Source organism: Borostomias antarcticus (genome assembly GCF_949987555.1).
Source record: "Borostomias antarcticus genome assembly, chromosome: 14".
NCBI classification, from domain to species: Eukaryota; Metazoa; Chordata; class Actinopteri; order Stomiiformes; family Stomiidae; genus Borostomias; species Borostomias antarcticus.
Window position 1 is genome coordinate 17981645 of NC_140247.1, and position 10776 is coordinate 17992420.

Here is a 10776-nt window from a genome sequence, read left to right on the forward strand (position 1 = left end):
ACACTGGGTTCAAACCCGGGTCCTCTGACTTAGGAACGCACATGACCACCTTTCTAGAACACTGCCACCAGCTATCCCAATGAAAAGCTAGCGAATCAATTGTGCACATGGGCAGTACTAATACTGAGGACAGAGTTTAAACCAGTTCAACCAGATATTCACTGAGCCTGACGGGCACCTGCCAGCTAAAAAACCTAGTACTGTCACCCTCCACTTCTGCTGCGCCTGTATCCAGCCATAGGGGCTGATTATTTATAATGATGTTGATGAAGTTTAAAACCTTATTTACACATAGTGTTTGCTGTTTTAAAAGATAAATGCAGTGATATGAGGCGCCACCTATTGGTGAGGACAAAATCATTTTTTGACTGACTAGATGAGATAATGAATTCCTGATGTGCATAATGATGTCACTAAATCCCACTGTGATTGCTTTTTCAGTCAGTGAACAGGAAGCAGAGCAACCCCTCTGTGTTCGATCACCTGATAGAAGAACCTCCTAGGTGAGACCACACTACAGTACGTTGCTCCAGTAAACATATGAAGACCCAGCCGTATTTAAGCTGTCTTGTCTAATTTGAGCTGTCTTGTGAAGTCCCTGTTTTTCACATACTCCCCCCAACCCCCCCCCACCTACAGATGTGTAATTCTCTGATCTACAGTCCCCCAAGTACAGGCAAGACCCCAGTGGCGCGGGTGCAGACTAACGAGTGTAGGCAGGGAAACACAAAGGTGTCTATAAGGAAAGGAGCTGACTGCCTTAGCAAGTGGGTTGGTGAATCAGAACACATAATCAGCTCTGCCTTCTCTTTGACCAGGTTAGCCAATGGGGCAACTGTGGCGGTGGGGGGAGGGGGGTATAATTATTGGACAGGACACCTGACCATCATCCTCAGTGTTGACTGAGAGCTTGTGATGGCTGTTTGTTGGTCTCTCCCAAGGTCAACCTAATGAGACCCTCCTTCATCTTCTTCCACAAGATAGACCGGCTGGCCCCAGTATGCTCCAGCAGACAGGACCAGATACACAGGTGAGGCCTGTCTGTCACGGAGCCACCGCCTCGCTCCGCCTCTGATGTAACTCGGTTCTTCAGCTTGGCTGCGTACTTGATTGATGTTGCACATGGGCGATTGGAACTAAACTAACCTTGCGTTGCATTTGTCTCTCTCTCTCTGGCTCTATCGTGTCCACTCTGCTGGCGCTGATGGATGGGTTGGACAGTCAAGGGGAGCCAGTGGTCCAGTTCCTGTTCATGCTTGGTTGTTGCCTACTCACCTTCCCATCTCCTGCATCACCTGCCACCTGTCTCCACTCTGCCCAGCTTCACCTCATCCCTCATTACTCTTAGCATTAATACCAGTCAATTTCCCTTGGTTCTCTGTAAGATCATCCAGTCATCTACCAAGTCTGCTCAGCTCTTCTGTCTGCCATATTTTGGAGTTGTTTATTGAAATTGAGTTAAAGTAGTTTGTATGGGTCAAGCATCCTCCAGTTTGTATGACTCAAGATCTGTTTACTGCCATGTATATGGTTCACACATACTAGAAATTTGACTAGGGTTAAGGCATACACTGGTGACATGTTTTTAATTGTTTTGTGATCACTGTCTTTGTGATATTTTCTGATGACCAAGCCTTTGATCTAAGCAGAGCCTTAGCACATTATGGAGGAACCATGTCCCTTTCTTTTACCGATCCCTGAGAGCAAGACCTGTGAATGTCCTGAACAGTGTGGTGGCCACATTTGTTGGGAATTTGGGTGGAAACAGTGTGGAACATCATTGCATAGTTTGACTGCCATTTCATACCAACATTAAGAGAAAGTGGAGAAGTAGGCTATACCTAGAAAATACTATAGTTGTGCAATTCGTTTGTACAGTCTAGTAGTTAAATGGTTAAAAATGGGCAAGCAATAACATTGGAGGGAAATGTATACTGACACTGATGATTGTTTCAGAAATGGTCTGAGACAAAATAATGAAATGTTATACATCAGTATTGTGAAACACTGAACATATTTTAATGACTGACAAGGAGAGAGGAAACAGTCCAAGTTAATCAATAATAACTAGGCTCACTATGAACAGTGTGTATTATTGGCTCTGTTCTGACATCAGTGCACAGTTCATTCCACCACTGTGAGGCCAGGACAGAAAAAAGCCATGGCCGTTACAATCTGCCGTAGGGGGGCTTGGAGCAACTGGGGAACCAATCACCTCAAGGCAGCAGAGCTTGACCACAGCCTGGAGGTCGGAGGGAGCTGTTCATTTGCCCTGTAGGCTTGAACCACAGTCCTAAACTGGATGGGACAGCGCAGGGAGCCAGTGCAGAGAACAGAGTAGGGAAGTTTTGTGGAAGAGCATGGGGCTGTTGAACACCAGGTCAGCAGCAGCTTTCTCCAGGAGTCTGATGGCCAACGCTGCAGGATGGCAGCAAGTAGGGAGTTGCAGGAGTCCAGGCGGGAGATGACAACAGCCTGGATGAGCACTAGCGACGAATCACAGCCAGATTTCTTTCCTAGCACAAAGTTTGATAAAAGAGATGAGTATTAGCAAAGGCAAGGAGAATGATTATATCAGTGTACAATGAGCTATGATGGGGAATAATTACACTATTAATTTGATTTCCAGGCATGGCATATACATGGCATGCTTACTTGCAATGGTAATAATGCCTTCAGGTAATAACACTATGCTTGATTAATTTGATGTATAATGTGGCAAATGCTATAGTAGCATCAGCCCACTATAGCTAAATAATGCCAGACAAGATTACAGACTGTAATCAATGTATGAACAATGTCACATTGATCATGCTCAACATTATGTTAAAATTGAAATACATCTGAGACCTCCGAACGTAACGTTAGCATTAACTAACGTTAACCCTAAGCCGTTAGCATTAGCTACCGTTAGCATAGCTCCCTAGCCTATCAATATAGTTGATGTTAATATAAAGAAATGTAACATTAGATAATGTTAGCTAAGTTATTCAACATTGACCCACTTACCCTCTAGATCTTTTCCAACGATGTCCTAAAGTAACCACATGTCATGATCATTTGCATCATAGACATACGTTCTGATTAGCATGATCATAAGCTTCATTGCTAAAGCATAGCAAATGTTAGCGACGTCATTACATGACTTCCTATCCAATCAGAGGCAGAGTAGGGCGGGTCTTCCTATGGTCACGTGCTTTCCCGAGTTCGCAGGACTCACGAACGCGCGACCAGCGCGTCCCCGAGGCTCGTGCACAGCACATGTTTAAATGGCTCGATACAGGTATTGGTGGCTTCAAAAACCCCAAAACCCCATTGAATTAAAAGTTTATATTGATAAGATTGGTCTCTGATGCTGAATGATACCCAGAAAAATTTTGTTTTCCTTTTCTAGCCCTATCTATCATCATCCACTAACATGGGAAATAAGGGTTCTTGGGCCGCATGCCGTGACATGACTTGCAATACCGAGCTTGGCCTGAAAGCCCATGGTGGCTTCAATGCGCCAAGCTGATCCTGGGGGCTTGGTGCAGAAATTTGATTCAAATATCCTCGCAAACAGCAGATTCAGACCTTCCGGGTCATATTCCTGCGAGACCGTACGTGACTCACAGAGCTCACAGTTTGGCCTAGAAGTCTGTCAATTATCCTTGCGTCAACGCGTCACCAGCCTTTCTCAGTGCGTCATTGGTGAATCTGTATGTCCGTCTACATTTTTCTGTGAAACCAACCAATAGACACGTAGGAAAATCTAAGGACCTACCTACCAGCCCTGTCATTCTACAAGAACGAAGGATAGAAAACATGGCACGGAGGAAGAGTTTCACAGACAAACAAATCCGCGATATACTTTGGCCTGAGAGCAGCGATGATGACAGCGCGTCAGACATCGAAGGCTTCGAGGAGGAAGATTATCTGGATAATATTGACCCATTTGAAGATGGGTAAGTTTGTATTTGTTGTACAAAAACCTAGCAATAGTTGTCCCCTTTAGTGACGTGATGGCTATGTAGCTAAGCTAAGTGAGCTACATAGCTAAGCTAAGCTAAGTGAACGTAATGGCTAGCGTTAGTTGACTGCTAGCGTTAGTTGACTGGAAAACAATTGGAGACACTCCAAATTCTGCTGCCACCTCCCCCACTAGATGGATAGATAGATGGATGGATGGATGGATAAATAGCTAGATAGATAGCTAGATAGATAGCTAGATGGATGGATGGATGGAGATGGATGGATAGATAGATAGATGGATCTATGGATGGATGGATAGATAGATGGAGATGGATGGATAGATAGATAGATGAGTCCCTCCCCACATTCAGATGTGATAGTTGCAGCTTTTGTGATTGAACAAAAGATGCAGTCAGATCCTAAACATTTATTTCAATGAACGTAGTACTAATGGCCTATTGATTTATTTTTACAGAGAGGACTCACAGCTCACAGCTGCATCCACTAGGAGCAAGAGGTCAAGGTCACATGGACCCACCCCACCAACACCTGGGCTTGCCGCAAGCAGGAGATCCAAATCACAGGGACCACCACAATCACATGCACCAGAGGATTTAGATTTAGATTTCTTGAGCAGGCTACTTTTTACTTGCACTTGAGCAGGCTACTTTTTACTTGCACTTGAGCAGGCTACTTTTTACTTGCACTTGAGCAGGCTACTTTTTACTTGCACTACGTTTTACTTGCACTGCTTTTTGTCGTTTGACAATGAATAAATAATTGGTTTGAGATAGAAAATGTTCCAATGCTCATTTTTCATTTGCACTCATCTCATGAAGCTTGATGTGTTGTATCAAGTCATTATTCAGTGCCATTTTATCTCAGTCTAACATTTGGAGAAAGTAGAGTGACAGAAAATACAAAAACGATATGACAAAATGTCATTTTAGACATGTATCATACATACTATACATCTGTTATTCATATATTACACTACATTTGTGAAGCTAAGACTTTGGTAAACCCATTTCAAGCAACAGAACAATTCATCCACATGGGTAAAGGTATGATTTCACAAGCGATTTAGAGCATTTCAAAAAACGGATTTCAAATTTTCAGCCTTAGGACCAAATTATCTCTTTGCACAGTGCTCTAGGACAATGGATGCCTCATGCTTCAGATAGCTGAGGTTGTTCTGCAAATTTTGATATGAAATACTTGGGTATCATGATATGCAAGTGCCTTAAAAGGCAAATTTAAGCAGATATGTCAAATTCGGGAAATTGCTCAAAAATAGCCTCAGACCCCAGAGGGTTAAGAGAGTACGATACAGGGACCTTTGACCCTGACACCTGAAAGGGGAGGAAGAGGACAGGAAAGAGAAGAAGATCCCTCAGAATAGATAGATGATCACAAGGAGAAGATCTCAGACTTCCCTCTGGTCAGGACAGTCTTCAGACATAATCCTGCAACACAAAACCACTGCACATTAACAATACTTTAGCTCAGGTGTGTGAGTGTGGTTGAGCCAGTTTGTGAGAGTGTGTGTGCAGCGGTGTACTCTGCTTACCAGTGATGGTGTGAGTGTCCACTGATTGCGAGGATCTGATCACTCACATTTGTAAGTCACATCCAGGTACTTGCGTGTGTACTTGCATGGGTCCTTAAAGATGTTATTGGACGCCACAGTCACACAGAACTTCTTTCCATCACACCTGTGTATGAAGATAATAATACAAATGGTAGTTATGCCTTCTGCTAGTCAACCCCTGTCCCCACACAAAGCCGTTTCCTCTTGACAGGCTGTTAAATAAGAATAACATACTTGTCTGGTGAAATGGAGTTTAAATAAAATAAATAAAAGATCATATTAACTATGATTTTGAGCTTGATCACACTTATTGTTTCAGATTGCCAAGAAGAAAGTAGTTTAGATAACCTGACATTGTAAATATTGTTGCCAAAATTGTTACCTAGTTTTCATTATGCCAGTGGACCCGGCTTGAGAGCATTTTGTGTTGCTTGCATTCTTCTGGTTTTCCTTCTTGACACATGTTGTTTTGTCCAAGCGGCCGTAGTTGGCCTTGATAATTTTAACTGTACCGGTTGCTGAAGCAGGGAGAGGGCAGAGAAGTGGGATGAGAGAGGCAGGTGAAAGGTCACTCTTGGCACTGATGAGGATCAAGCAGCAGACAAGACTGAATAGTAAATGTTGAATCAGATCGAGCAGGCATCTGCATATGTTTAGGGTAGCGCATTACATACAGAACATACAGGTGTATGGCACTTGGCACTCAGCATCAAACTTCCTCACGCTAAGGAATCAGGAGGTTCCTGCCCTAAGGGCCACTAGGCTTGAGGACCATTGGTTCTCAAGGCAATTTACGTAATAATCTCTCTCCAGACTGAAATATAACGCTCAATCGCTGTCCGCATACTACATAAAAGAGTTAGTGCCACTTCGCCATGAAAAACTGGTGTTCTGAGGGTGTATCGACGGGTCAAAATTGAGAGAGTGACAGGTCGTAGCAGCAAATGAGAGACACTAGCCTAGGTTAGATGGGCGGGGCATATCTATGGGTGGGAACGCCTCATCGCGAAAGTCATTACTGATTGGTGTCGCCGGGATTCAGGCACAATCAATGAATTGCCATGATTTGAACACCAGATTTTTGCATGAAGTGTCCCAGACCCATCGACAGATCTGCAGTAAGCAGTAATGTTATTGGCGTACAGTAGTACAGTAGTACATAGTACATCAGCAAAATAACTCTTATGGGTCTGGCATTGAAACTACTTACTTAAATACATTTTTCTTCCCACCCGCCCAGAGCGATTCGACTTTTCCCAGAAAATGGGGCATCGATCAAGGACTGCATTTTAACTGCTCATCCGCCCCCAGTCCCTGAGTGATTCCAGTAGATCACGAGAAATACAACAGGAGTCCACTAGTAGAATGAAGCAACGAGCACTAACTTTAACGTTGGAAGAATAAACAGCCATAAGTGCAGTTATTGCAAAAATAGACTCACAAGAGTATGCAATAATGTGAGTTTCTCTGCAGAAAAAAAATTCTGCATTTTTACGAGTGTATTTGGCAACAGTTTGATCTATGTTTGTATTATGCTGATTGGCTGAAGGAGTTAATCTGTCAAGGCAAATACTCCCCCCTACTGAAATCGCTCTGGGCGATAAGTCCAGACTTATCGTGAAAATGTCCTTTTTTTCTCTGTGATGAATCTGGTTTACCAGGCTAGGTCAGTATACCAATCGTTCGCATCCTTGTCTTTAAGTCTTTAAATTTAAACCAACTTACAACACCGGATGATGAGACTGTAATCTTCACAAGCGAATGTGCTGATCTCTTTCACCGGCTTGTCTTAAAACAAAATGGATGATGTTAGACTACACAATGGAGCAGGACACACTAATATACAAATAAATTGTATAAGCACAGAAATACTGTGCTTTGAGGACATGTCACCATTAACTACAGTATTATGATCAGTTGGCATTGGAGTTGCAAAATTACAGGAATAGTATCAAACTTTACAATTCCCAAAGGGAATTGACAGGAATAAATTCTGTTTTCCAGTTTATTCAGGTTAATTCCCATAAATTCCTGTCAATTTCCATGGGAAGTTTGTGAATATCCCACAATTTTGCAACCCTAGTTGGCATAAAGACAGACAGACAGACAGACAGACAGACAGACAGACAGACAGACAGAGGAAGGCAGATAGACAGAGACTATCTGGATGGCTGAAAGATAGATAGACAGGTACAGTAGAAATAGACAGACAGACGGGGCCAAAATATATAGACAGAAAGGTAGAATTATTAACATACAGACAGACAGAGACTATCTGGATGGCTGAAAAATAGACAGGTAGAAATAAAGACAGACAGGGACTATCTGGCTAGTCAATATTGTAGACAAATGTGAACAAAACATTTGCACAATCAGAAAGATATATTTAGACACTCACATGTGCATACTTACTCTCAAAACATTTGTAAGCTATGTTGAAACATATAATGTCCTTTTTCTTTATACAGGCCGGGAAGATCAGGTTGTTATTGAGTTTCACTCGACATGAGTTCTTCCCATTGCAATCATGACTTGTTCTGAGAGAAGCCAGATAATATTCAGTCAAGTGCCACAGTTACTATATAAACAGTTTGAGTTTGAAAGTACCATTCAACAGGATTTAGAGAAAACAATGTATACTAGGACATTCTACAGAGCATCACATTTTACTCAATATCAAGCAGTTCTGATGCCAATTAGACTTCAACAACAAAACAACAAACAACAAAACCAAGGAAACACACTCTCAAAATCATGAAGTCAATATGTATTTTTAAAGTAATACTTAAAAACCATACCTCTTGACTTCTTTATATGAAAGGCAGCCTCCTTTTTTAGTTTTAGTGCAGGCTCCTTTGTCAAAATAGCCATACTTAATGTTTGTTATCTTGATCACTTTAGACCCTATAACATCAACAAAACAGATGAATTAGTAAAAGTACATTTTCTGAAAATGTTTGTGCTTTCAATTGAAGGGTAGTTGAAAGAGTAACAAGATTTTCAACAGCATTGAAAGGAAATCTCTAGCTTTAAAGTGCATAGACTGTAGGCATATCTTACTGACTAATGTGTTTTATATTTCTATTTAGTTCAAAAAGTATGATATCAAAATAGGAGTCGAGGTGAGATTCTAAAGTATAATACTGCAAGTTTGTATTCTGAACATTTCAAGGTCAAAATTGGAGTCGAGGTGAGATTCTAAAGTATAATACTGCAAGTTTGTATTCTTAACATTTCAAGGTTTGAACATCTACCCTCAGTGTCATTTTTATTATTATGGTTACTATTTATTTATGTATCTTATTTATGCCTTGTGGCCTTTTACTATTTTAATCTATTTTATTTTGCCATGAGGTGCGAGTACACTGATAACTAGAGGTAGGGAAAGATGAGTGCAGTGAAAAATGAGAGTGAAGGAAAAGGTTTTGAGGTGAGAAATAGAAATAGATACATACCTGTACCACACGTAAGCGTACTTGATTTCCCAGAAGTTAATTTTTTTTCTAAAACAGAAGAAAGATGATATTATTTGTTACATTTGACATTCTACTACATTAATTCAGTGTTAAACACACTCTCTCTCTCTATCTCTCTCTCTCACACACACACACACACACACACACACACACACACACACACACACACACACAAATACTCACCATTAGCATCTGATGGCAAACACCAAGCTGCAACGAGCACTGCAACACACACATTGACACTATTATCTTATCCAATTATGTTACTTCTCTAATACAGCAAATGTATAGAGAATAGGGTTGCAAAATTCTGGGAATATTCAAAGTTGGAAACTTTCCATGCGAATTAACAGGAATTTATGGGAAGTAACAGGAATAAATTGGGAATTTTGGGGTTATTTATATCAACTGTATTTACTTTGTCATAAACAGACATAAATATGAACATTTTGTTTTGTATTAAGCAGACATGCAAGCAAACATTTATAATACAGATTTTAAAAATGTAATTTTTTGCTTAAAGGAGTAGTGTACTATTTTGGACATTCATCCCTATTTGTGATCTGTCTACTATGAACCTGAAGTATAGAGACCATCATTTCACTGATTGTTCCAGCATTCACTCCTCTCTCCTGGGTTGTTCCTCTCACAATACCCCCGCATTCACAAACTGACAGCATTGCTGTCTTACATTGGGTGTCCTTGCACCATGGTTGGTGGTTGTGCGCTCTACATACAGTATAATTCAGTGGAGGCTCGTCCATTGAGGCAGGGGAGGACAGTCCTCCTCAGTTTTTGGAGAGAAGAGAGGGATTAAAATATAAATATATGAATTTATTTATTCATAATTAATATTATCTCAGTTTTGTTCATAAAGCAGGTTTTCCCTATGGATAAAAACCCATTATTGAAATTCTAAAGCTCCAACAGTGACATCTATAACATGCAGCTGGAGGACCCATAGATATCTATGGAAGGGAGGCTAGCCTCCCTTAGGGCGGGTTCTTTTCTCTTAAATCAATGTAATGCCTTTTTTCTTGCTAATTTGTGATTGGCCAAAACGCTGAAAAAGTACTCCGGCCCTGTCTGAACAGGATTCAGATATTGACATTTTGTTAGTCCAATCACATTCCAGATTCCAGATTTACCACAGTGAAGGCCGATTGGGTCGGCGTTGATGTCTGTGTTTCTCTTCCCTGTGCCATTGGAGACTTTTTGTGTGTTCGTAGCGCCATAATATAATCCGAAAGTAGGCTATTATAGGACATTATTATTATACATCAAACTGTTTGTCTATTGGTCTTGATTCTACCCATCTAAATATCTAGGCTGACATAAATACTTTTTGAGCTAGAGCCGTCTGAACACGACAGTTCCATTGGCTGGCTATAGCCGGTAACGTTAGCTACGAGGTGCACATCAGGTTACGGCATAGGCAGGCGCGCAGATTGGCTGGAGGCGCAAACTGTCGGCAACTCGTCCAAAACATTTCTAGAGACTGGATCGCAACACCGGATCGGAGAAATCCACAGCCTGGCTTCTGCTTGGGTGAGAATTGATCGCTTTGCGGTGCTTATTCCTCATCCAGTGATGGATGGGTGGATGGAAAACTTTCAAATGAATGTTCATATTGTTCTGATAATTGTAGGCTATAGCAACACAAGAGTGGCAGCTTTGACAGCAACCCCCATAGCTGTATCATTGCTAGCTAGCCATGAGCGAACTGTTGGATACTGCATTTTGTTGTGCAACGTATTC

At 41.4% G+C, this 10776-nt stretch overlaps 1 protein-coding gene across 1 annotated transcript; it reads right to left on the reverse strand.

Annotated features, from left to right (window-relative positions):
• Window positions 1–5265: 5265 nt before the first annotated feature.
• Window positions 5266–9729, reverse strand: LOC311317462 (L-rhamnose-binding lectin ELEL-1-like; the record flags this gene model as incomplete). The annotated part of the gene is made up of 6 exons (XM_084448544.1): window positions 5266–5303; window positions 5569–5666; window positions 5925–6060; window positions 7955–8079; window positions 8998–9045; window positions 9710–9729. The coding sequence occupies 6 exons, from the start codon at window positions 9727–9729 to the stop codon at window positions 5266–5268; spliced, it is 465 nt and encodes a 154-aa protein (XP_084304670.1).
• Window positions 9730–10776: the final 1047 nt, after the last annotated feature.